The sequence below is a fragment of the Salvelinus fontinalis genome, chromosome 10 (assembly GCF_029448725.1).
Source record: "Salvelinus fontinalis isolate EN_2023a chromosome 10, ASM2944872v1, whole genome shotgun sequence".
Classification (NCBI taxonomy): domain Eukaryota; kingdom Metazoa; phylum Chordata; class Actinopteri; order Salmoniformes; family Salmonidae; genus Salvelinus; species Salvelinus fontinalis.
The window spans coordinates 3,838,893-3,866,253 of record NC_074674.1 but is presented as its reverse complement, the minus strand read 5'-3'; the positions used below and the strand labels follow the sequence as shown (position 1 = coordinate 3,866,253).

General features: G+C 43.1%; 1 protein-coding gene across 1 annotated transcript in view; it reads left to right on the top strand.

Annotated features, from left to right (window-relative positions):
- The window catches only part of LOC129863154 (ryanodine receptor 1-like), a 105,403-nt gene that overhangs the window by 43,690 nt on the left and 34,352 nt on the right, over window positions 1-27,361 (top strand). Inside the window, exons 53-84 of the mRNA XM_055935087.1 lie at window positions 86-249; window positions 529-607; window positions 722-811; window positions 928-1,071; window positions 1,190-1,267; window positions 1,514-1,589; window positions 1,705-1,828; window positions 1,915-2,030; window positions 2,180-2,247; window positions 2,381-2,502; window positions 2,777-2,826; window positions 3,127-3,187; window positions 3,307-3,433; window positions 3,538-3,649; window positions 3,794-3,875; window positions 3,973-4,103; window positions 4,358-4,678; window positions 4,901-5,141; window positions 5,340-5,427; window positions 8,512-8,604; window positions 14,010-14,180; window positions 14,312-14,371; window positions 14,812-14,946; window positions 15,076-15,188; window positions 15,474-15,570; window positions 15,665-15,765; window positions 15,891-15,942; window positions 16,043-16,135; window positions 21,152-21,251; window positions 21,739-21,818; window positions 21,897-21,973; window positions 23,336-23,409. Of these exons, the coding sequence (XP_055791062.1) occupies window positions 86-249; window positions 529-607; window positions 722-811; window positions 928-1,071; window positions 1,190-1,267; window positions 1,514-1,589; window positions 1,705-1,828; window positions 1,915-2,030; window positions 2,180-2,247; window positions 2,381-2,502; window positions 2,777-2,826; window positions 3,127-3,187; window positions 3,307-3,433; window positions 3,538-3,649; window positions 3,794-3,875; window positions 3,973-4,103; window positions 4,358-4,678; window positions 4,901-5,141; window positions 5,340-5,427; window positions 8,512-8,604; window positions 14,010-14,180; window positions 14,312-14,371; window positions 14,812-14,946; window positions 15,076-15,188; window positions 15,474-15,570; window positions 15,665-15,765; window positions 15,891-15,942; window positions 16,043-16,135; window positions 21,152-21,251; window positions 21,739-21,818; window positions 21,897-21,973; window positions 23,336-23,409 (3,520 nt within the window). The remainder of the gene's footprint in view (window positions 1-85; window positions 250-528; window positions 608-721; window positions 812-927; window positions 1,072-1,189; window positions 1,268-1,513; window positions 1,590-1,704; window positions 1,829-1,914; window positions 2,031-2,179; window positions 2,248-2,380; window positions 2,503-2,776; window positions 2,827-3,126; window positions 3,188-3,306; window positions 3,434-3,537; window positions 3,650-3,793; window positions 3,876-3,972; window positions 4,104-4,357; window positions 4,679-4,900; window positions 5,142-5,339; window positions 5,428-8,511; window positions 8,605-14,009; window positions 14,181-14,311; window positions 14,372-14,811; window positions 14,947-15,075; window positions 15,189-15,473; window positions 15,571-15,664; window positions 15,766-15,890; window positions 15,943-16,042; window positions 16,136-21,151; window positions 21,252-21,738; window positions 21,819-21,896; window positions 21,974-23,335; window positions 23,410-27,361) is intronic.

Genomic DNA, 27,361 nt, shown 5'->3' with positions numbered 1-27,361 from the left:
GGAAATGTTTGGCTCCAATAAAAAAAGAAAACGTTGATAGATCATTGTAGAAATATTTCACTATGTCATCTGGTTCTGGTTTCAGAAATTTGATGCTGAGCTGTTCAAAATTGCCATGCCGTGCATATGTGCCATTTCTGGTGCCATTCCTCCAGATTATGTAGATGCCAGCTACTCCTCCAAGACTGAGAAGAAAGTCTCGGTGGATGCAGAGGGAAACTTTGATCCCAAACCAGTGGAGACCACAAAGTGAGACCCTTGAATTGGAGAGAGTGAGATGAGAGAGAAAATTATGGACAGAAGAGAGGGTGAGATGAGGGGGTGAGATGAAGGAGAGAAGAGGGAGAGATGAAGGGAGAGTAAACCGATAGGAGGAAGGCCTTGAGAAAACGCAAACAATTTAGATAAGATACAGTATCAATGGAAAGTGTTGATATTTTCATGAATATTTTGCAGTATCCTCTGCTTTTAGCTACTGTGTAGGAAGTTATGTCTATGGTGTACTCAAGTCGATGTTTTGTGTTGTAGTACTATCATCCCTGAGAGATTGGATGGTTTCATCAACAAATATGCTGAATACACACATGACAAGTGGGCTTTTGAAAAGGTCAGTAAAAAAAACGACCAAAGGCAACAATAAATGTTTGTGTATCAGTTGTACAGCAAATTGTACAATGTATGGTGTTTTAAACAATAATGTTGTATGTCTGCTCACCTGCAGATTCAGAACAACTGGACATATGGAGAGATGTTGGATGAAGATTCTAAAACTCACCCCATGCTCCGACCGTACAAAACATTCTCAGAGAAGGTAAGAGGCACAGTTGATCATTTTCTTACAATGCAGTCTTTTCTGTCAACAACCACAGATTGTTACCATTGCTGCTCTCTGATTCCCTCTGTCTGTAATGATCTCTTCCCTTGTAGGACAAAGAGATCTACCGTTGGCCCATCAAAGAGTCCATGAAGGCTATAATTGCGTGGGAGTGGACTCTGGATCAAATGAGGGAAGGAGAGGAAGCCAAGACTGAGCAAAAGAAGGCGGCTCGGAAAATCTCTCAGACTGCACAGGTACAGTGAAAAGGATGATAGGAAAGGATGAATAACCCATAAAGTTACATTTGAGATTTAATAGGATCTCTGTGGACAGAGATAATAAAAACAGTATGAATAAATGTGTGTATTTCAGGCAACATACGACCCCAGCCATGGCTACAGTCCCCAACCGATTGAGATCTCCCACATGGCACTGTCAAGAGAGCTGCAGGTATGATGGCACTAAAGTATTTTATCTTTATTTTTAATTCTTATTTTCAATGACGGCCTAGGAACAGTGGGTTAACTGCCTTGTTCAGGGGCAGAACGACAGATTTTTACCTTGTCAGCTCAGGGATTCGATCTTGCAACCTTCCGGTTACTAGTCCAATGCTCTAACCACTAGGCTACCCATCCCTCTCAATTACTTTACAAACTGTAATGTGATCAATGTTTTCATAATTTCTCCTTTCCCCAGTCCATGGCAGAACAGCTTGCAGAGAACTATCACAATACCTGGGGTCGCAAGAAGAAGATGGAGCTGCAGTCCAAAGGTCAGAGGTCATTCTGTTCAGAAAACAAAGAGGATATTGCCTACAGAATTGCCAGTCACCTTTTTCTTTAAAAAAAAGTTAATGGGAACTTTGTGTGTGTTTTGACTGTGTGTAGGAGGAGGCTCCCACCCTTTGCTTGTACCCTATGACACCCTGACAGCAAAGGAAAAGGCACGAGACAGGGAAAAGGCTCATGAGCTTCTTAAATTCCTTCAAATCAATGGATTTGCAGTCACCAGGTAAAGGGAAAAGTCATTGAAGGTATCAAGTTGAAGAAGCAACTGAATATGTATTGATAAGTCATGCTTTTGAATGCTTTCTCCAGGGGAATGAAAGACATGGAGTCAGACATCTCATCTATCGAGAAGCGCTTTGCTTATGGTTTCCTGCAGAAGCTGTTAAAGTGGATGGAGATCGCCCAGGAGTTCATAGCTCATCTTGGTAGAGTGGGCTCTGGGAGGAGGGTGGATGATGATAACCAATGAAATAGTGCTTTGTTATTGAGCAACTGATTGAATCAGTGTAGAGTCAATGTTGACATTTAACACGATAACAATACTCCATAATGTTGTCTTGTGGGTTTCATTCAGAGGCTGTGGTGAGCAGTGGCAGAGTGGAGAAGTCGCCTCATGAGCAGGAGATCAAATTCTTTGCAAAGGTGAGAGCAGAATCACCTTGAAACAGGCCTATCTAGAGAGGAGGAGAGATGGCATTTGATCCAGCTGTTAAATGTTTACTGCAGGGGTATAAGAATATATGATGATGATGATGATGAACTGTGTTTGTCTCAGATCCTGTTGCCCCTGATCAATCAGTACTTTAAAAACCACTGTCTGTACTTCCTGTCCACACCGGCCAAAGTCCTGGGAACTGGAGGACATTCCTCTAACAAGGAGAAAGAGATGATTGCCAGGTAACTCTGTCACACACTGTATTACATGTGTATTGCTACACCTCAGTTTAGTTAGTTGGCTTTCGCCACTTTCATAAATCTCTACTCATCATGTCAAGTCTCTCTTTTGGAACCTGTGCTGTAATTTCACCTTTTTCCTCTTACCTTTCATCATTCATTACCTTTCATCATTCATTACCTTTCATCATTCATTACCTTTCATCATTCATTACCTTTCATCAATCTTTACCTTCCTCTGCGTTTCCTCTCTCCTTTCTATTGGGTGTCGCTGTAGCATCTTCTGTAAAATGGCTGCTCTGGTGAGACACAGAGTTTCTCTCTTTGGTAAGAAATCGTCTTTGTCCTGATGATTTAGTTCTGTCCCGTCATTCCTGCTCTGTTTATGTCTAACTTGTGTTTGACCCTCCCCACTGTATCTCTATTCACTGTCCGCTGTTCGTCCACCTCTGACTCTGATTACCTGTGCTTGGCTTTCTCCCCTTCTCATGCTGATTTGAGTTGATGTCATTTGAACTAATGTACTTGCATTGAAGGTTTTTCTACCTGGTACTGTAAATCCAAAATAATTTATCTTGATGTTGCCAGCCTTCATTATATCTAGGTGACTTTGTCTATCCTGTGTAGGAAATGACGCCCCTGCTATTGTCAACTGTCTTCACATTCTGGCACGATCTCTCGACGCAAGGTAATCTTCACTTCTCTGAAATGTGTTCACAATCCAAATACGACGGTAATGGATCAAATGTGTCATCTCAGGTTTTCTCATAGCCTTCCTCTGTTCCTTCCCTGCTCTGTATTCCTCAGGACGGTGATGAAGTCTGGGCCTGAAATCGTGAAGGCAGGGCTCAGGTCATTCTTTGAGGGTGCAGCTGATGATATAGAGAAGATGGTGGAGAACCTCAAACTGGGAAAGGTGTCTAAAGGCAACCAGGTAAGAGCAAAGTGTCTTTAAGAGAACAGGTAGGAATGGAACTATTCCAGAAGTATTGTCTTTCAATCTTGTTCACCATGTTTTACTGTGTGGTCCCTCTACAGCAGGTGAAAGGCGTGTCCCAGAACATCAACTACACCACCATTGCTCTGCTCCCAGTCCTCACCTCCCTGTTCGACCACATCTCTCAGCACCAGTTTGGAGATGATGTCATTTGTGAGTCATGTGTCATCACGGCATTCATGTGATGACACATCATTCCAGTTTACTTACTCTCAGAATTGTGAAAAATGTGCATGTCTTGTGGACTGTGTTAACCGTGTATGTTTTTGTGTGTGTGTGTGTGTTTGTGGTGGTCAGTGGATGACCTCCAGATGTCGTGTTACCGCATCATGTGCGCCATCTACTCCCTGGGTACTGTCAAGAACCCTCATGTGGAGAGGTGAGTCTGGATCTGGCTCTGTTTATCTTTGTGAACAGTACAGCAATACAAACCTGATCATCTGTGAGTTTGACTGCCCTTGTCTTCCCTTGTCCAGGCAGAGGCCAGCCCTGGGGGAGTGTCTGGCCCATTTGGCGGCTGCTATGCCTGTGGCCTACCTGGAGCCCCATCTCAATGAGTACAACTCCTTCTCTGTTTACACCACCAAGACCCCCAGAGAAAGAGCCAGTGAGTGTCCAGCTAATGCTTGTGATTTGTTCTCTGTCCACTCAGAACTTGTATTCAAGTTCCTCAACACTCTCTCTCATCTTCTCTTTTTTTCTCCTCTCTCTCTCTGCCTCTCTCTCTTTCTCTGTTTCTCTCTGTTTCTCTGTTTCTCTCTGTGTCTGTCTGTCTGTCTGTCTGTCTGTCTGTCTCTCTCTCTCTCTCTCTCTCGGCCTCTCTCGGCCTCTCTTGGCCTCTCTCTGTCTCTGTGTCCATAGTCCTTGGTCTGCCCAATGAGGTCCAGGAGTTATGCCAGGACATACCAGAGCTAGACGTTCTATTGAAAGAGATCGGGGACTTGGCAGAGTCAGGTGCCCGTTACACAGAGATGCCCCATGTGATCGAGATAACTCTGCCCATGCTGTGTAACTACCTGCCCCGCTGGTGGGAAAGAGGAGTAGAGAACTTCCCTGAGCTGGAGGGCCAGATCTGCACCGACGTCACCTCTGAGCAGCTCAACCAGCTGCTGGGCAGCATCATGAAGATCGTCGTCAACAACCTGGGAATTGACGAGGCCTCCTGGATGAAGAGGCTGGCTGGTGAGGTTGCCACAATGCTTTACATGTCTAATGTACCTGTGTGTGTGTGTGTGTGTGTGTGTGTGTGTGTGTGTGTGTGTGTGTGTGTGTGTGTGTGTGTGTGTGTGTGTGTGTGTGTGTGTGTGTGTGTGTGTGTGTGTGTGTGTGTGTGTGTGTGTGTGTGTGTGTGTGTGTGTGTGTTTTCTTACCAACTCACCATCACCACTCCTCTTCCATCCCTAGTCTTCTCCCAGCCTATTGTGAGCAGGGCCAAGCCAGAGATGCTCAAGTCCCATTTCATCCCTACCATGGAGAAGCTGAAGAAGAGGACAGGGAAGGTGGTGGCAGAGGAGGACCACCTGCGTATGGAGGGGAAGGCCGAGGGGGACGAGGAGGAGGGCACCATCAGGGAGGAGTTTGCTGTGCTCTGCAGGGACCTGTACGCCCTCTACCCTCTCCTCATCCGCTATGTGGACAATAACAGGTACAGTACACAGGCAAACTAGTGGCTGCTCATGTTTTTTCTGTAGATATGTAGTACATCCTTTCATATCCAGTATCCTGTCTAACAGTACTGTATGTCAGAAACCATTCCCCCTGCCAGTTGTCTTTGCATACATGTTTGTTGTTGTATTGATGGTCTCCATGAGTAGTACCTCAAAGAGATGTCCTCCATTTGCAGGGCAAGGTGGTTGACATGCCCAGACCCAGATGCAGAGGAGCTCTTCAGAATGGTTGGAGAGGTCTTCATATTCTGGTCCAAATCTCAAGTGAGTGTAAACCCCTGAAAGGTGACAACTGTTTCTCTCAAATCAAATCAAATCAAACTTTATTTGTCACATGCGCCACATACAACAAGTGTAGACCTTACAGTGAAATGATTACTTACAAGCCCTTAATCAACAGTGCAGTTCAAGAAATATTGTTAAGAAAATATTTACTAATTAAAATAATAAAAAATAATAAAAAGTAACACAATAACATAAGAATAACGAGGCTATACACAGGGTGGACCGAGTCAGTGTGCGGAGGTACACGTTAGTCGAGGTAATTTGTACATGTAGGTAGGGGTGAAGTGACTATGCATAGATAGTAAACAGCCAGTAGTAGCAGTGTACAAAACAAATGGGGGGGCAATGTCAATAATCTGGTAGCCATTTGATTAACTGTTCAGCAGTCTTATGGCTTGGGGGTAGAAGCTGTTAAGGAGCCTTTTGATCCTAGACTTGCTGCTCTGGTACCGCTTGCCTTGTGGTAGCAGAGAAAACAGTCTATGACTTGAGTGACTGGAGTCTCTGAAAATGTTATGGGATTTCCTCTGACACCGCCTATTATACAGGTCCTGGATGGCAGGAAACTTGGCCCCATTGATGTACTGGGCCGTACACACTACCCTCTGTAGCGCCTTACGGTCAGATGCCGAGCAGTTGCCATACCAGGCGGTGATGCAACCAGTCAGGATGCTCTCGATGGTGCAGCTGTAGAACTTCTTGGGGATCTGAGGACCCATGCCAAATCTTTTCAGTCTCCTGGGGGGGGGGGGGGTTCTGTCATGCCCTCTTCACGACTGTCTTGGTCTTTTTGCACCATCATAGTTCGTTGGTGATGTGGAGACCAAGGAACTTGAAACTCTCGACCAGCTCCACTACAGCCCTGTCGATGTCAGTGGGGGCCGGCTCGGCCCGCCTTTTCCTGTAGTCCACGATCAGCTCCATTGTTTTGCTCACATTAAGGGGGAGGTTGTTGTCCTGGCACCACACTGCCAGTTCTCTGACCTCCTCCCTATAGGCTGTTGGTGATCAGGCCTACCACTGTTGTGTCGTTAGCAAACTTAATGATGGTGTTGGAGTCGTATTTGGCCATGCAGTCGTGGGTGAACAGGGAGTACAGGAGGAGACTAAGTACACACCCCTGATGTGCCCCAGTGTTGAGGATCAGCGTGGCAGACATGTTGTTACCTACCCTTACCACCTGGGGGCGGCATGTCAGGAAGTCCAGGATCCAGTTGCAGAGGGAGGTGTTTAGTCCCAGGGTTCTTAGCTTAGAGATGAGCTTTGAGGGCACTATGGTGTTGAACGCTGAGCTGTAGTCAATGAACAGCATTCTCATATAGGTGTTCGTTTTGTCCAGGTGGGAAAGGGCAGTGTGGAGTGCAATAGAGATTGCGTCATCTGTGGATCGTTTGGGGTAGTATGCAAATTGGAGTGGGTCTAGGGTGTCCAGGGACGATGCTGTTGATGTGAGCCATGACCAGCCTTTCAAAGCACTTCATGGCTACTGACGTGAGTGCTACGGGGCGGTAATCATTTAGGCAGGTTACCTTCACTTCCTTGGCCACAGCGACTTTGGTGGTCTGCTTGAAACATGTAGGTATTACAGATTCGGTCAGAGAGAGGTTGAAAATGTCAGTGAAGACACTTGCCAGTTTAAGGGCACAAGGCAAGACCCAAATGCAGACACAGGATGCAGATGGTTGAGCGCCGATTTTTTATTATGCCAATTGGGGTAGGCAAAATGCAGGTCGAGGACAGGCGATAGTTCATAAACCAGGTCAGAGTCCAAACAGTACCAGGGGATAGGCAGGCTCGAGGTAAGGACAGGCAGGGTGGTCAGGCAGACGGATTCGGTGTCAGGACAGGCACAGGTCAAAACCAGGAGGACTAGGAAAAAACAGACTGGTAAAAATAGGAGCTAGGAGAAACGCTGGTTGACTTGGCAAAACAAGATGAACTGGCACAGAGAGACAGGAAACACAGGGATAAATACACCAGGGACTAATGGGGAAAACAGGAGACACCTGGAGGTGGGTGGAGACAATCACAAAGACAGGTGAAACAGATCAGGGCGTGACAGCCAGTTGGTCCGCGCATGCTTTGAGTACACGTCCTGGAAATCCGTCCAGCCCCACGGCTTTGTGAATGTTGACCTATTTAAAGTTCTTTCTCACATCGGCTACCGATAGTGTTATCACACAGTCATCCAGAACAGCTGGTGCTCTTGTGCATGCTTCAGTGTTGCTTGCCTCGATGCGAGCATAAAAGGCATTTAGCTCGTCTGGTAAGCTCGCGTCACTTGGCAGCTCGCGTCTGGGTTTCCCTTTGTAGTCCGTAATAGTTTTCAAGCCCTGCCACATCCGACGAGCGTCAGAGCCGGTGTAGTAGGATTCAATCTTAATCCTGTATTGGCGCTTTGCTTGTTTGATGGTTCGTCTGAGGGCATAGCGGGATTTCTTATAAGGGTCCGGATTAGTGTCCCACTCCTTGAAAGCGGCAGCTCTAGCCTTTAGCTCGATGCAGATGTTGCCTGTAATCCATGGCTTCTGGTTGGGGTATGTACGTACAGTCACTTTGGGGATGACGTCATCGATGCACTTATTTATGAAGCCGATGACTGAGGTGGAAAACTCTTCAATACCGTTGGATGAATCCCAGAACATATTCCAGCCTGTGCTAGCAAAACAGTCCTGTAGCGTAGCATCCGCGTCATCTGACCACTTCTGTATTGAGTCACTGGTACTTCCTGCTTTCGTTTTTGCTTGTATGCAGAAATCAGGAGGATAGAATTATGGTCAGATTTGCCAAATGGAGGGCGGGGGAGAGCTTTGTATGCATCTCTGTGTGTGGAGTAAAGGTGGTCTAGAATTTTTTACCCTCTGGTTGCACATGTGATATGCTGGTAAAAATGTGGTAAAACTGATTTCAGTTTGCCTGAATTAAAGTCCCCGGCCACTAGAAGCGCCTCTTCTGGATGAACATGTCATGTCACCTCTCTGTGTCAAATCTGTGTACGCAACCTATAAACTTCGATTTGATTTGATCTGATGACATTTCTCTCTCTATCTTGTGTCTCTGCAGAACTTCAAGCGAGAAGAGCAGAACTTTGTGGTGATGAATGAGATTAATAACATGTCTTTCCTCACTGCTGACAGCAAGAGCAAGATGAGCACGGTGAGCCAATACAGACCATCTGGGGTTAAAAAGCCATTAATTTACAGTTGAAGTCGGAAGTTTACATACAGCTTAGCCAAATACATTTAAACTCAGTTTTTCACAATTCCTGACATTTAATCCTAGTAAAAATTTCCTGTGTTAGGTCAGTTAGGATCACCACTTTATTTTAAGAATGTGAAATGTCAGAATAATAGTAGAGATAATTATTTATTTCAGCTTTTATTTATTTCATCACATTCCTAGTGGGTCAGAAGTTTACATACACTCAATTAGTATTTGGTAGCATTAACTTTAAATTGTTTACTTGGGTCAAACGTTTTGGGTAGCCTTCCACAAGCTTCCCACAATAAGTTGGGTGAATTTTGGCCCATTCCTCCTGACAGAGCTGGTGTAACAGAGTCAGGTTTGTAGGCCTCCTTGCTCACACACACTTTTTCAGTTCTGCCCACAAATTGTCTATAGGATTGAGGTCAGGTGTTTTGTGATGGCCACTCCAATACCTTGACTTTGTTGTCCTTAAGCCATTTTGCCACAACTTTGGAAGTATGCTTGGGGTCATTGTCCATTTGGAAGACCCATTTGCGACCAAGCTTTAACTTCCTGACTGATGTCTTGAGATGTTGCTTCAATATATCCACCTAATTTTCCTACCTCATGATGCCATCTATTTTGTGTGTACCAGTCCCTCCTACAGCAAAGCACCCCCATAACATGATGCTGCCACCCCCTGTGCTTCACGGTTGGGATGGTGTTCTTCGGCTTGCAAGCCTCCCCCTTTTTCCTCCAAACATAACGATGGCCAAACAGTTCTATTTTTGTTTCATCAGACCAGAGGACATTTCTCCAAAAAGTACGATCTTTGTCCCCACGTGCAGATGCAAACCATAGTCTGCTTTTTTATGGTGGCTTTGGAGCAGTGGCTTCTTCCTTACTGAGCAGCCTTTCAGGTTATGTCGATATAAGACTCGTTTTACTGTGGATATTGATACTTTTGTACCTGTTTCTTCCAGCATCTTCACAAGGTCCTTTGCTGTTGTTCTGGGATTGATTTGCCCTTTTCACACCAAAGTACGTTCATCTCTAGGAGACAGAACGCGTCTCCTTCCTGAGCAGTATGACGGCTGCGTGGTCCAATGGTGTTTATACTTGCGCACTATTGTTTGTACAGATGAACGTGGTACCTTCAGGCATTTGGAAATCTCTCCCAAGGATGAACCAGACTTGTGGAGGTCTACAATTATTTTTCTGAGGTCTTGGCTGATTTCTTTTGATTGTCACATGATGTCAAGCAAATAGGCACTGAGTTTGAAGGTAGGCCTTGAAATACATCCACAATCCACTTAAATTATGTCAATTAGCCTATCAGAAGGTTCTACAGCCATGACATAATTTTCTGGACTTTTCCGAGCTGTTTAAAGGCACAGTCAACTTAGTGCATGTAAACTTCTGACCCACTGGAATTGTGATACAGTGAATTATAAGTTAAATAATCATGCACAAATTAGATGTCCTAACCGACTTACCAAAACTATAGTTTGTTAAGAAGAAATGTGTGGAGTGGTTGAAAAACGAGTTTTAATGACTCCAACCTAAGTGTATGTAAACTTCCGACTTCAACTGTACCTTCAGTGTTTAAATGTTGTGGCATGTTAGCCAGGGCTCTCCAACTCTGTTGCTGGAGCGCTACCATCCTGTAGGTTTTAGCTTTCCGTGAACACGGTTGGAGAGCCTTATGTTAGACGGATGTCAGCAGATTTGGGTAGACTATGAATTACTGAAACATCTATCATACATTGTCATCATTTACACCACAGCAACAATGCAGCCAGCAATTTGTCTCACATCCTGCATCGTGTGCTTTAAAAAATAAATAAAAACATTTTACCTACTTGGTTGTCAATTAATTTGGGATATCCTCCTAACCCATTGTAGCTAACCATGTGGAGTATATCTTACCTATACAAATTGGTGGTTCTTTTTCAAAACTGTACTTGATGTCTGCATAGGTTTAAGCAAATGCTAACTAGCGTTAGCACAATGACTGGAGGTCTATGGGTGTCCACAAGTTTATCTGACTCTGAAATGAAAGATCTTGTTACTTAAGTATATATCTTGTATCACTGACAACAGCCGAAAAGTAAAGGCAAACAAGAATTTTCCCCACATCTTCAGCAGGTATGGTACATTGGAAAGCGTAAAAAAATTTTATGTCATTTTGATATGACGGCTTTGCGCCCTGTTTTCCATGCCTGCCTTGACCTGTCTATCCACTCCCGAGTGGCGCAGTGGTCTAAGACACTGCATCTCAGTGCAAGAGACATCACTGTAGTACCTGATTCAAATCCAGGCTGCATCACATCCGGCCGTGATTGGGAGGCCCATAGGGCGGCGCACAATTGGCCCAGCGTCGTCCGGGTTTGTCCGGGGTAGGCCGTCATTGTAAATAAGAATTTGTTTTTAACTGACTTGCCTAGTTAAATAAAGGTTAAACTTCTTTTCCAAACCAGATAGATAGGCAGTGTATATGTCAGTAGAGAGGTTGAGTAGCTCTAGGGTTTACAGTTCTCTCTTTAACTGTCCCTTGTCCTCTTTTTCTGTGTTCCACGCTGGGTTTCTAGGGCAACGACTCAGAGGTTAGACTTTGTTTCTGCACGACCGCTGTGCTGACCGCATGGCACCTCACTTTGGGGGGCTTTTCATCAACTCCTCCGGCACAGTGGCACACTAGGACACCACACACAAACACACACACACACACACACACACACACACACACACACACACACACACACACACACACACACACACACACACACACACACACACACACACACACACACACACACACACACACACACACACACACACACTTTACTACAACACCAATGGGAAAGAACTGGACACAGAAATAGAGCACAATAGCTTGTCTGGATTGACTTACATGCATCACTGATACGTTTTGGATCCAGTTACACTATCGTCAACACTGTGGACACTATTAACACTCAGCTAGAAGACTAATATCACATTTTCTACTGCTGAACTGCATAGAATTACAGGAATAAACACACCTGTGTGACAGAGTGTGTGAGTGACAGACACAGTGCTCCACACTAGGGCAGATAGAAAAAGCAGACATGCACCATACTGTTATAACACTAGTGGACCACAGACCTGCCAGTGGGGGGGGTGGGGAGTCTGGAGGCGCTTGATGAAAGTACTTTGCCGTAGTCTGGCTCATGGCACTAGGCTCCGCACCAGGCCTGCCCAAAGCAGCAGTGGGAGCAGAGTGCCATCATCCTGCCAATGAGTTTGCACCCAGTTGATTTTAGTTAGGTGGGAGTTTTCCTTCCTTTTATTTTATTTTCTGTTGAAGGTTGGTTGGTCTGTAGCGTTTGTGGTCAAGCTCCCTACACAAGGGGATGCTTTTAGTCCTGCACTCTGCTCACCGTTCACTCATTCCTCCCTCCCTGTAGCCGCCATGTCAGACCATGGCTTAGCATCATCATATCATCCAGTCAGTATCCACCCACACACCTGTCCCCTTTCTTTAACCCATGACCTGATACTATATTTAACAGGACTGAAAAAGGTATCTGGAACAAGCTCTACGTAGAATGAACTCAATGTGACTACCTCACCCCAATCTATTTTAATCAAACCTTTCTTCTAAAATCTCCCCTAAAACCTTTGCACCCATCTTCCTCTAAACTAGCCTTATTCATAACACACTCCTTGCATTGAAGTACTGGTTTGGAGAAGTGGTTGAATCTGCCTGGACTTGTCTGTGGCTTTGACACACTCCTACCACTCGCTCACATTCTACTTTACCAGGAATAGATGCACTTCTCTGTCATAAAGGGCATACTCCGAGATAGATACAGCAGTTCACTGAAACACATTGTTCTCACTTTTCACAACTGCAGATTCCCTTTGTCCTTCAGGACATTTAGTCATGACACATTCTCTGTTTCTAGGGCTTTGCATCCTCTCCTGTTCTGTGCGTTGGTCCTCTGTTATCTTCACTCCCTGGGCCAACCTCAGCCTGCTGTATGACACACACGTGTACACATACACACACAGACAGACAGAGAGACAGAGAAATACACACACACACACTACATACAAGTTTGCAGGGGACGTCAGAGAAGGCAGACAACAGACCATAATGTTCCATCACAGAAACGAGACAGGAGAGAGGGAGGAGAGCACAGGGGCGATGGGACTTATCCCATGTGGGGCGTATATCCCATGGACATTTGGTTTACTTGTGAGACAAACACATACCCAACAAAATATCAGAATAAAGCAGCAACAGGTAAGTGTGCAAAGACTCAACAATAAGTACAACATTGCATATCTCAGTCAGAAAACACATTATACTGCAATTAATAAATCACCCCTTCCAATTAGTAGGATTTGCTAGTTGGTTGCTAACACCTTGATCTGAATCTAGATTCATATTAACATGATGCTACTTACAACTAATAGTTGTGTGTGTTTTCAACAGGAGCTTTGTTACTTTCCAAAACCATGTAACACATGAATTCACCTAGTGCTGCTGGTGCCAAATGCACCTGAGAAACATACTGTACAACAGGAGTTTTCATGTGAATGGAATGCGTTTGTAAGCATGTTTTTATCTGCAGTTTCACTGATTTCCTGTCCTACACATTGGAATGATTCCTTTCAGTTGTCCTCCCCAACACCCTCCACCCCAGCTCCAACCCATGTCCTTCTCAATACAGTGTTACATTCTCACATTCCCCTCCCTTTACCAGCCAAGTGTTCAGAAACAGGTCATTATGGTGGTGAGATGTAGCCCTGATTCTGGGCAGTTTGGTTATTTTATCAGTACATTGCCTGTCCACCTGCAGCAAATACTGAATAATATGATGATGTGAAGGAACTGACCAAGACTGAAGGGTTCAGAGAGGAGTCCATGGCTCTTGATATTAGAGGGTGTTAACTGTTAATTAATGGTATTTTGTGACAGCTACAGCATGGGTAAACAGGTACGGGGACACATTGTAACTCAACAGGTCATTGAAATGAGAAGCAATGGTCACATTTCCACTGGATTGCAGGTATCAAGCTGGAAATAATGTGACAAGAGCACATTATGGTTTTTAGTACATTGCACAATGTGTAGATGTCATGTACATCTAGGATGTCAAACTCATTCCATGGAGGGCCTAGTGTCTGCTGGTTTTTGGGATTTCCTTTCAATTAAGACTTAGACAACCAGGTGAGGAGAGTTCCTTACTAAGATATGTTGTTCAATACTAAGCTATGTTAATTTCTATGTTGTTCAATGCATGTATTGGTTGTGGCTTTATGCATGAAGAAGATGCCTTGGTTCCTCCTTATGTTCTTGGCTTGGTCCCTCCTTGTGTTCTTAGGCTGGTGGCTCAGACGTGGAGCGTACCAAGAAGAAAAGACGGGGAGATCGTTACTCAGTGCAGACATCACTTATTGTGGCTGCCCTGAAAAAGATGCTCCCCATCGGCCTCAACATGTGCTCCCCTGCTGATCAGGAGCTTATCAACCTGGCCAAGATACGATACTCTTTGGTAGTCTGCCCTCGGCTGTCTTAAATAATTCTGCCGTAGTATGACTAGTTGTTTGTGCCAGACCCATAGGGCTGTATGTCCAGACACAGAAATAGTTCCAAAATAAATGTTAAACAACATATTTCTTCCAGAGGGACACGGATGAGGAAGTAAGAGAGTTTTTGCAAAACAACCTGCATCTTCAAGGCAAGGTAAGATGGACTGGGTTGGTGCAGTAAAGTGATACATGGTGAAGTCCTGTGGTGTTCTTCCGGCTGCAGTGTGTGTTCCTCCGGCTGCAGTGTGTGTTCCTCCGGCTGCACTGTGTGTTCCTCCGGCTGCACTGTGTGTTCCTCCGGCTGCAGTGTGTGTTCCTCCGGCTGCACTGTGTGTTATTCCGGCTGCAGTTTGTGTTCCTCCGGCTGCAGTGTGTGTTCCTCCGGCTGCACTGTGTGTTCCTCCGGCTGCAGTGTGTGTTCCTTCGGCTGCAGTGTGTGTTACTCCGGCTGCAGTGTGTGTTCCTCCGGCTGCAGTGAGTGTTCCTCCGGCTGCACTGAGTGTTCCTTCGGCTGCACTGTGTGTTCCTCCGGCTGCAGTGAGTGTTCCCCCGGCTGCAGTGTGCATTCCTCTAGCTGCAGTGTGTTGTGTTCAGGTGGAGAACCCGTCCATGCGCTGGCAGATGTCCCTGTATAAAGAGATGGCAGGGAAGGCTGAGGATGCTGACGCTCCAGAGAAAGTGGTGAAGAGGGTGCAGGAGGTGTCAGCTGTTCTCTATCACATTGAGGTGGTGAGTAGAGTAGTACACCCAGTACTTCAATACTACAACATCAATATAATCCTACAGTATCCCTACAGTCCTACTTCACACACATGGCATGATGTCAGTGGTGCCTCTCAATTATCTCATCTCACTTAGACGGAGCACCCCTTCAAATCCAAAAAGATGGTGTGGCACAAACTGCTCTCCAAGCAGAGACGCAAGGCGGTGGTAGCCTGCTTTAGGATGACTCCACTCTACAACCTACCCAGGTTAGAGACGCTACTACAGTCTTGTATTTACATTTGAGTAATCTAGCAGACGCTCTTATCCAGAGCGATTTACAGAAGCAATTAGGGTTAAGCGCCTTGCTCAAGTGCACATGGACAGAGTTTTCACCTAGTCTGCTCGGAGATTAGAACCAGCGACTTTTCGGTTACTGGTCCAACATTCTAAAATGCTAGGCTACCTGCCGCCCCATTCAAACATATGCAGTAAGTAACACACAGCCACAAGTACAATACAGACACTAACATGGTTTTCTGTCTGCCTCACAGGCATAGAGCTTCCAATATGTTCCTGGAAGGATACAAACGCAACTGGATCCATACTGAGGGCTACTCCTTTGAGGACAGAATGATAGACGACTTGTCTGTAAGCTCTGCATGCTTGACTCACCTTTTAAGGATTTCAGGACCTGCGAGTTTCCTCCTATAGTTTCACTCCCACATCTCTTTCTCAAACACAGAAAGCCATGGAGCAGGAAGAAGAGGAAGAGACGGAGACCAAGCCAGATCCCCTTCACCAACTCATTTTGCATTTCAGCCGTACCGCTCTCACAGAAAAGAGGTGGGACTCTCCTTTTCTCCCTCAAGCATGTTAGTTGAGCAGCTTTTGGATTGAATTCAACACTAAATACGCATCTCCACCTTTTGACATGTTGCCTAAGCCTCTGTTTCTTCTCATCGTTACAGTAAACTTGATACAGATTACCTATATATGGCATACGCTGATATTATGGCAAAGGTGAGTTTTATGATGGAACATTTTAGCATGTTATTGTTATTTGTATATGAATGTATTTAAAGTATATAATTTATTTGTACATTGTCTGTGTGTGTTGTAGAGCTGCCACATTGGTGAGGAGGACGAAGGGAGAGAGGAGGTGGAGGAAGGGGCTGAGGATGAGATGTCCCTTGAGGTGCGACAGACAGAACTGGTATGGGGCGGCCAGGGGCAGGGGAGCAGGGAGACACTGGAGCGGTAGCTCTCAACGCATCGAGTGACCACATCATCCACTGCACATCAGCCTGCAACCACATCTCTCTGTTCTCTATCGCTCTTCTCTCTCTCTGTCTCCTCTCTTCTCTCTCCTCTCTCATCCCTCTTTTGTCTCTTCTATCTGTTCCTTTATATGCGTGTTGCTTCCTCCTAAATGTTATCTGTTTGTCACTTGTTCTCCTTCTTTGTGTTTTGCTTCACTCCAAGTGTTTCTGGATTGTACCTGGCTGTTGTGGTTAACATCGCGGTTAACATTCTGTAGATGTTGCATGACTCAAGTGGTTGGAAAGTGGTTGGAAAATACAACTTATCTAGACCATACAAAATCATGTGGACCATCCTAAAGCATTGACCTATCTGCTAAGCACAAAGTTCTACTGATGAGTATTCCTTCAATTTGGCAGGCAGAATGTGTTTACATGGGTCAAATACTGTTGTCAATCATATAATGGCTCCTCTATTATTTTGGACAGAAATACATCTAATCATTTCCATAGTTTGTATGAACACCTTCCTAATATTGAGTTGCACACCTTTTTGCCCTCAGAACAGCCTCAATTCGCCGGGGGATGGACTCTACAAAGTGTCGAAAGCGTTCTACAGGGATGCTGGCCCATGTTGACTCCAATGCTTCCCACAGTTGTCAAGTTCACTGGATGTCCTTTGGGTGGTGGACCATTCTTGATACACACGGGAAACTGTTGAGCGTGAAAATTCCAGCAGCGTTGCAGTTCTTGACACATTCAAACCGCTGTGCCTGGCATCTACCACCATACCCCGTTCAAAGGCACTTAAATCCTCTGAATGACACACATACACAATCCATGTCTCAATTGTCTCAAGGCTGAAAATCCTTCTTTAACCTGTCCTTTCCCTTCATCTACATTGATTGAAGTGGATTTAACAAGTGACATCAATAAGGAATCATAGCTTTCATCTGGATTCACCTGGTCAGTCTGTCATGGAAAGAGCAGGTATTCCTAATGTTTTGTCCACTCAGTGTATATACCGGTATTTTTTCCATATGTACAGTGGGGCAAAAAAGTATTTAGTCAGCCACCAATTGTGCAAGTTCTCCCACTTAGAAAGATGAGAGAGGCCTGTAATTTTCATCATAGGTACACTTCAACTATGACAGACAAAATGAGAATTTGTTTTCCAGAAAATCACATTGTAGGATTTTTAATGAATTTATTTGCAAATTATGGTGGAAAATAAGTATTTGGTCACCTACAAACAAGCAAGATTTATGGCTCTCACAGACCTGTAACTTCTTCTTTAAGAGGCTCCTCTGTCCTCCACTCGTTACCTGTATTAATGGCACCTGTTTGAACTTGTTATCAGTATAAAAGACACCTGTCCAAAACCTCAAACAGTCACACTCCAAACTCCACTATGGCCAAGACCAAAGAGCTGTCAAAGGACACCAGAAACAAAATTGTAGACCTGCACCAGGCTGGGAAGACTGAATCTGCAATAGGTAAGCAGCTTGGTTTGAAGAAATCAACTGTGGGAGCAATTATTAGGAAATGGAAGACATACAAGATCACTGATAATCTCCCTCGATCTGGGGCTCCACGCAAAGTCTCACCCCGTGGGGTCAAAATTATCACAAGAACGGTGAGCAAAAATCCCAGAACCACACGGGGGAACCTAGTGAATGAAATGCAGAGAGCTGGAACCAAAATAACAAAGCCTACCATCAGTAACACACTACGCCGCCAGGGACTCAAATCCTGCAGTGCCAGACGTGTCCCCCTGCTTAAGCCAGTACATGTCCAGGCCCGTCTGAAGTTTGCTAGAGAGCATTTGGATGATCCAGAAGAAGATTGGGAGAATGTCATATGGTCAGATGAAACCAAAATAGAACTTTTTGGTAAAAACTCAACTCGTCGTGTTTGGAGGACAAAGAATGCTGAGTTGCATCCAAAGAACACCATACCTACTGTGAAGCATGGGGGTGGAAACATCATGCTTTGGGGCTGTTTTTCTGCAAAGGGACCAGGACGACTGATCCGTGTAAAGGAAAGAATGAATGGGGCCATGTATCGTGAGATTTTGAGTGAAAACCTCCTTCCATCAGCAAGGGCATTGAAGATGAAACGTGGCTGGGTCTTTCAGCATGACAATGATCCCAAACACACCGCCCGGGCAACGAAGGAGTGGCTTCGTAAGAAGCATTTCAAGGTCCTGGAGTGGCCTAGCCAGTCTCCAGATCTCAACCCCATAGAAAATCTTTGGAGGGAGTTGAAAGTCCGTGTTGCCCAGCAACAGCCCCAAAACATCACTGCTCTAGAGGAGATCTGCATGGAGGAATGGGCCAAAATACCAGCAACAGTGTGTGAAAACCTTGTGAAGACTTACAGAAAACGTTTGACCTCTGTCATTGCCAACAAAGGGTATATAACAAAGTATTGAGATAAACTTTTGTTATTGACCAAATACTTATTTTCCACCATAATTTGCAAATAAATTCATTAAAAATCCTACAATGTGATTTTCTGGATTTGTTTTCTCATTTTGTCTGTCATAGTTGAAGTGTACCTATGATGAAAATTACAGGCATCTCTCATCTTTTTAAGTGGGAAAACTTGCACAATTGGTGGCTGACTAAATACTTTTTTGCCCCACTGTATGTAAGTGGTATATTTGGACGAATAGGAATTACTCCTGCGTCTGTAAATTGTTACCTTTAGAGTGTAGGAGGCCATTAGCCATGATGTTGGCTACATGTGTACTACCACACATTGTCCCAAGTCTAGTCTATCACTGCCAGCTCATACCACCATACCCCACCTATGGTCTTTCATGTAGATTCAGATGGAATCTATAACAGAACTGATCCTGTCTTTCTCAGATTGTAACCAACTACTGACCCTTTGACTGAACTCTGACCCCCCATCTGTGTCAGTTCCATGTTCTCTTACTGCTCTCCCACTTACTCTGGCGTAACACGTTCATCTCTAATAACTGAGTTTTACTAATCAATGCTGTTCCCTTCCATACTTACTTAGTGTATTGACCAATAGACTACAGTGAAAGCCTGTCTACTCTCCCAGACACCTAGACTGACACATACAGTAAGAATATGTGTAAGAAGAGTTCCAGCAACAACACATTCACTGATAGACATACTGTATACTACACCTGATAGAGGGCTTATCCAAACACACCTCATGTTTCCATTGGATTGGAAACTCTCCATAAGTAATGTCAAGTACATCTGCACCATGCTTACTGGGTAGACCATAATCAGGCATACGCGGGTGGGTGGTTGGATCTTTGGGTGGGTTAGGAGAGTGGGATGCTTGTGGGAACTGATTAAATATGTATTTGTATTACTTTTGTTTTAATTAAGTCTTAGTTGAAAAGAAAATGTTGGTTAAAATATCAAATCTTGTTAGTTTTTATACCTTCTATATACTTAATTGCATTACATTGCACTTGTCAAAATGTTGCAAGCTTACACTACAAATGTAGTTCTGTGACAGACATGTTTGGGCTTTTTAAAATAAAAATGTCATAACATTTATTTGAGCAGAACTGCTCCACTCTGAGGGCTATGTAAAGTTCAATATGTGACATAAGACACCAAGGGGGACACTGTGGTTATTCAATAGATCCTGTATGGTTCTTTGCAACGGCTGGCACTGCAGCATGCAAGGCCATCGGGGTTGTTTGCTGTAGTCTAACGTTTGCTCCAGTAGTAGTAGTGTAACGACTCCATGACTAATTAACTGGGGAGAGAGAATGGGTGAGAGAGAGAAACAGATAGGTGGAATGAAAGTAATGAAACGTGTGGAAAACGAGTCAAAAAGCAGATAAAGCATGCAGGTTTGAATGAGTTTATCCCTATACAATGAGAGGAAAAGGAAAACTAAGAAATGGAGATGGAGAGTAGAAACTGAGAATGAGAAACTATTTCAATTTTAGATATATGGTACAGGTCAAAAGTTTAGACAGATCTACTCATTCCAGGGTTTTTCTTTATTTTTACTATTTTCTACATTGTAGAATAATAGTGAAGACATCCAAACTATGAAATAACACATATGGAATCATGTAGTAACCAAAAAAGTGTTAAACAAATGTATTTATTTTTTATTTAACTACAGTAGGCAAGTCAGTTAAGAACAAATTAGCGGTTTAAGGCACTGCATCTCAGTACTTGAGTCGTCACTACAGACACCCTGGTTCGATTCCAGGCTGTATCACAACCGGCCATGATTTGGAGTCTCATAGGACGGTTCACAATTGGCCCAGCGTCAACCGGGTTTGAGCGGTGTAGGCGGCCTTGGTAAATAAGAATTTGTTCTTAGCTGACTTGCCTTGTTAAATAAAGGTTAGATAAAATTTTAATATATATAATTTGCCTTGATGACAGCTTTGCACACTCTTGGCATTCTCTCAACCAGCTTCATAAGGTAGTCACCTGGAATGCATTTCAATTGAGGAAAAGTGAAGGAAAAGCATCCAACAAGTGCTCAGCATATGTGGGAACTCATTCAAGACTGTTGGAAAAGCATTCCAGGTGACTACCTCATGAAGCTGGTTGAGAAAATGCCAAGCGTGTGCAAAGTTGTCATCAATGCAAAGGGTGGCTACTTTGAAGAATCTAAAATATATTTAGATTTGTTTAACACTTTTTTGCTTACTACACGATTCCTATGTGTTATCTCATAGTTTGATGTTTTCCTTATTTTTCTACAATGTAGAAAATAGTAAAAATAAAGAAAAACTTTTCAATGAGTAGGTGTGTCCGAACTTTGACTGGCATTGTATATGAAGCATTTAAAACTATATGCCTACACTATTAAAACAAAGTTTAGGGCAGCAAATCAGTGGAGCTTAGAGAGAAGGTCTATAAAGCTAGGTACTAGCTGTGTGACTGTCACTTGTTCTCCTTCTTTGTGTGACCATCAGGACACAGTCACAGCATCTGTGTCCATCACAGGAAAAAGAGATGGAGAAACAGAGACTTCTGTACCAGCAGTCCCGTCTCCATAACCGTGGGGCGGCTGAGATGGTGCTGCAGATGATCAGTGCTTGCAAAGGTACTTCCCCAACCTATGCAGTTATACCAAGGATCCCCAATTACATTCAACTGTGGGACGATTTCTCCTTGAGAGGATGGTCAGGGGGCCGGAACATAATTTAGTTATAAATTATTTGTACACTTCAAATTGACCACAAGAATCCCAAACAGATATAGTATTTAACAAAAACAGAATCATTTCAAACCTTGATTACATTGGGATACGATCAAAAATGCCTCTCTATTTATGCGTAGGAATACTTAGAAACAGATTTCCTAAATTAAAATCACATTGAGGCTTATTTTTTGCTCAGAAAAAACTTGAGGGGGGAAAATAAAATAATTTGGCCTGCGGACTAATTTGGAGAACCCTGCAGTACTACAAGTCGATGTCTCTCCATCACAGTGCATGTATTTGAAGGGTACCTGTCGTGGTCGACACATATCAAAGACATTATTCATACCCGTCATCTAGAATGGTAAAGAGTACTTTTCTCTGCATCTAGGTGAGACTGGCTGCATGGTGTCCTCCACCCTTAAACTGGGCATCTCCATCCTAAACGGTGGTAACGTTGAGGTTCAACAGGTAAGTGTCCTCTCAGTGGGCTGTCCATCTGACCTGAGGATATAGTAGTAATTGACTGGTCTCACTGTCTGTTTGCAGAAAATGCTTGAGTACTTGAAGGACAAGAAGGATGTTGGCTTCTTTTTGAGTGTCCAGGCTCTAATGCAGACATGCAGGTTTGTCTTCACCCCTGAATTATTCATAAAGGACAGTACCAGTCAAAAGTTTGGATACACCTACTCATTCCAAAAAGTTCTGGGACACTGTAAAGCCCATGGAGAATAAGAGCACCTCCTCCCTGCCCACTGCACTGAGGCTAGGAAACACTGTCACCACCGATAAATCTATGATAATCGGTAATTTCAATAACCATTTTTCTACGACTGGCCATGCTTGCCACCTGGCTACCCCCTACCCTGGCCAACAGCTCTGCACCACCTGTAGCAACTTGCCCAAGCCCCCCCCCCCCCACACACTTCTCCTTCACCCAAATTCACTCCTTCACCCAAATGTTCTGAAAGAGCTCCAAAATCTGGACCCCTACAAATCAGCTGGGCAAGACAATCTGGACCCTCTCTTTCTAAAATGATCTGCCGAAATCGTTGCAACCCCTATTACTAGCCTATTCAACCTCTCTTTCGTATCATCTGAGATACGCGGTCATCCCCCGCGGTCATCCCCCTCTTCAAAGGGGGAGACACTCTAGACCAAAACTGTTATAGACCTATATCCATCCTGCCCTGCTTATCTAAAATCTGGTGTTTTGCAGGTACTATTTAATGAAGCTGCCAGTTGAGGACTTGTGAGGCGTCTGTTTCTCAAACTAGACACTCTAATTGTACTTGTCCTCTTGTTCAGTTGTGCACTGGGGCCTCCCACTCCTCTTTCTTTTCTGGTTAGGGCCAGATTGCGCTGTTCTGTGAAGGGAGTAGTACACAGTGTTGTACGAGATCTTCAGTTTCTTGGAAATGTTGTTTCATGGAATAGCCTTCATTTCTCAGAACAAGAATAGACTGAAGAGTTTCAGAAGAAAGTTCTTTGTTTCTGGCCATTTTGAGCCTGTAATTGAACCCACAAACGCTAATGCTCCAGATACTCAACTAGTCAAAAGAAGGCCAGTTTTATTACTTCTTTAATTAGCACAACAGTTTTCAGCTGTGCTAACATAATTGCGAAAGGGTTTTCTATTGATAAATTAGCCTTTTAAAATTATGAACTTGGATTAGCTAACACAACGTGCCATTTGAACACAGGAGTGATGGTTGCTGATAATGGGCTTCTGTACGCCTATGTAGATATTCCATAAAAAATCTGCCGTTTCCAGCTACAATAGTCATTTACAACATTAACAATGTCTACACTGTATTCCCGATCAATTTGATGTTATTTTAATGGACAAAAAATGTGCTTTTCTTTCAAAAACAAGGACATTTCTAAGTGACCCCAAACTTTTGAACAGTAGTGTATATAAATGGAAAATGGAGCCAACCGCTTAAGAAGTTTGATAAAAGTTGACTGTATGCTGTTTTTCATGGCAGTGTCCTGGACCTGAATGCCTTTGAGAGACAGAACAAGGCAGAGGGTCTGGGCATGGTGTCGGAGGAGGGAACAAGTAAGTCTTTAAAGCTCTGACTGTACTGGACACTGGTACACCAACTTTGTACCACCTTACACCATCTTTGCATCCATGTCCTGCCCAGATAATCACACACACATGTGCAGTATCAGGGCCTATGGTCACTGAGTGGGAGTTCCTCCACTTCATTCCTAATTTTTTTTTCAGTATTAGTAACATCCATCAACTCTGCTGTCCAATAATGATTGGGTGATTCATGTGTTGATATGACTGTAATTTTGTCAGCGCTAACGCCTAATCAGTTGGTAATTTGAATTTACATGGTGTCTTTTTAGTACTGTATTTTGACTTGCTAATATTTTGTGTTTACATTCAATGTTAATTTGTAAAATATTTTGTAAGTGTAGAATTATTTTTAACTAATTCTTAGTTTAGAACTCCTAAGTGTTCTACTGTTGTCCATCAACTCACTGGCGCTCTCTTTCCCTACCTTGCCATCATCGCATCCCTCCCCACCTATCCTCTCTTCCCATTCCCTCCTTTGCTGGTCCTCAGACATGAAGTCAGAACGGGGTAAATGATACCTCTGTCTCTCTGTTTATCTACTTTTTCTCTATCTCTTGCCCTCCCTGTTCCCTCTCCCTGTCTCTTCATTTTCTTTAGCTCTTAATTATCTTGTGTTGTGGGGCCCACCTTTATTCAATTTCACACTCAAGGAGTTTATGAAATAACCTTTCAGTCATGTCAAGTAATGCCAATTCCATTGTTTCTCGGGTATATACTGTACATTTCTGTATTCATAGTAAACTTATTAAACTCTCAAAGAGTAATGTGCCCTAACAACAGACAATGACTGAAAAGCGTTTTTTCCCATTGAGTGTCTAACCACAGATCTACTGAAACTCAGAAGCTCACCACTATTGCAATCAGAATTCCTGAGCACGGAATTAGCTCAATATCTGGATCTATCTATCTCTCATATTAATCCTCAGTGTTTGTAACTCTGGGCCTGTATCCACAAAGCGTCTCAGAGTAGGATTGCTGATCTAGGATCTGTCCATATACAGTGCATTTGGAAAGTATTCAGACCCCTTGACTTTTTCCACATTTTGTTATGTTCAGCCTTATTCTAAAATTGATCCAATAGTTTTTTCCCCTGATCAATCTACACACAATACCTCATAATGACAAAGCAAAAACAGGTTTTTAGAAATGTTTGCAAATGTATAACAAAAAAAAGAATGGTGTTCAGACCCTGAGCGACCCAGTCGTACACAGAATCTTGTTTCTAATGGTCTGAGAGTCCAAGCGGGCTGTCATGCCTTTTAATGAGGAGTGGCTTCCGTCTAGCCACTCTACCAGAAAGGCCTGATTGGTGGAGTGCTGCGGAGATGGTTGTCCTTCTGGAAGGTTCTCCCATCTCCACAGAGGAACTCTGGAGCTCTGTCAGAGTGACCATTGAGTTCTTGGTCACCTCCCTGAACAAGGCCCTTCTCCCCCGATTGCTCAGTTTGGCCAGGCAGCCAGCTCTAGGAAGAGTCTTGGTGGTTCCAAACTTCTTCCATTTAAGAATGATGGAGGCCACTGTGTTCTTGGGGACCTTCAATGCTGCAGACATTTTTTGTACCCTTCCCCAGATATGTGCCTCGACACAATCCTGTCTTTGAGCTCTAAGGACAATTCCTTCGACCTCATGGGTTGGTTTTTGCTCTGACATGCACTGTCAACTGTGGGAACTTATATAGACAGGTGTGTGCCTTTCCAAATCATGTCCAATCATTTGAATTTACCACAGGTGGACTCCAATCAAGTTGTAGAAACAAGGATGATCAAGGGGAACAAATGCACCTGAGCTCAATTTCGAGTCTCATAACAAAGGGTCTGAAAACGTATGTAAATAAGGTATTTCTGTTTTTGATTTATATAAATTAGCAAAAAATTCAAAGAAATCTGTTTTCGCTTTGTCATTATGGGGTATTGTATGTAGATTGATGAGGATTTTTTATGGTATCCATTTTGGAATAAGGCTGTAACGTAACAAAATGTGGAAAAAGGGAAGGGGTCTGAATACTTTTTTTTTTTTTTTTTTTTTTAGGGGTGGATCAGCTTAGTATTGCGGAAAGAATGTTGCTTCCAATGTAATTGTCTGCATCATTTCCATTCCCCCATATTTTTTTGGGGTAAATATATATATCCATACACGTATGCATACATAAACACATATATACATACACATACCTATATAGACATACATACTTTTTTAAAGAATATGCCTTTATTATTATTCCCCGCGACCCTACCACCAATCCCCCAATTGGAGTAAACTTATAAACACTTCTGCTTTTACCTTCAATTTCTACATCTTATACCTATCTTACAGACACAGTCCACTTTACAATAGTTCTCTCTTATTTGTTCTTAGTCCTTCCTCTATTTCTGTTGTCCATCCAATTTTATTTCCACTTGTAACTGTGCTATTTCACAAAAGCTCCGCACCTATACACATTTCACAGATCCCGTATGCCCTATATTATTTATCTTGTTATTAGTCCCACCCTTCAGCTCCACCCAACCCCTCCCATCTATCTTCCAACATCATCCATTTCGGATTTCTATTTGCCATACATTTCTCAACTGTGCTGTGATGCTTCACAAAAGACCTGAACCTTCCTATTCTCATAGCTTCTACAGATTGTAAATTAAAAATAAAGATCTTTGCCAAAATAATTATTATATTATTGATTGATTGACTATGGCTTTTCAAATCCCCCAGTATTGCTATCTGTAGCGTTAGTTTTAGGCAAATGTTGCAATTCTTCAGCCATTCCTGGACTTGTGACCAAAAACGAGCTACATATGGACAATACCAAAATAAATGATCTAATGACTCTGCCTCCTCACAACAGAATCTGCAGAGCTGGGAAGATTGTATACCCCATATATATAACATTCTATTAGTTGCAAGAATTTTGTACAGTAATTTATATTGAAAAATTCGAAGTTTTGAATCCGGCGTTGTTTTGCGTATCAATTCATAAACCATGTGCCATGGAATGGGTACATCGAAAATCTCTTCCCAACTATTTTGCAATTTGTATGGCACAGCTGTTAGTTTTTTGGTCCTTAAATGAAATTGGTATATGTTTTTATTCATCACACTTTTCTTTAACCATTTTTGTTCTTTAATACTGGGCCGACATACAAGTTCCTTACTTTTTTCCCCTTCTACTTGCCTCTTCCATTTTTGTGGTAATGCTGCAATTAATTGGTTGTAATTTTGGGTAGAGCAGACTTTTCCGTATGTCTGTGTTAGCTGCATGTGTGACATAACTCCACCAGTCCTATTTATGATATCATTCACAAAAATTATACCTTTTTTAAACATTTCTTCGATAAATACAGTTTTTTTATCAATTATTATATTTGAATTTAACCACAATATTTGTTGTACTATTTGTTCCGTCCTTTCAGGTGGATTAAACTGAAATTGCAACCAACTTTCTAAGGCTTGTTTAAAGAATAAGGATATTTTGGAGATCATTTCCTTTTCAAACAACCGAAAATGAGCAGGTGTAATCTGAATAAAGGGAAAAAGGCCCTTCTTGAACATAGGATGAGACATTCGTACCAGTTTACTAGAGAACCAGTTTGGATTTAAGTATAACTTTTGTATGACCGATGCCTTTAGTGAGAGGTCTAATGCTTTAATATTTAATAATTTCTGCCCTCCGAATTCATATTCGTTATATAAATAGGCCCTTTTAATTTTATCTGGCTTGCCGTTCCAAATAAAATTGAATATTTTTTGTTCATATAATTTAAAAAACAGGTCACTAGGTGTAGGCAAAACCATAAGCAAATAGGTAAACTGTGATATGACTAAAGAGTTGATTAGGGTGATTTTTCCACAAATAGACAGGTATTTTCCTTTCCATGGTAGCAAGATCTTATCTATTTTTGCTAACTTTCTATAAAAATTTATTGGAGT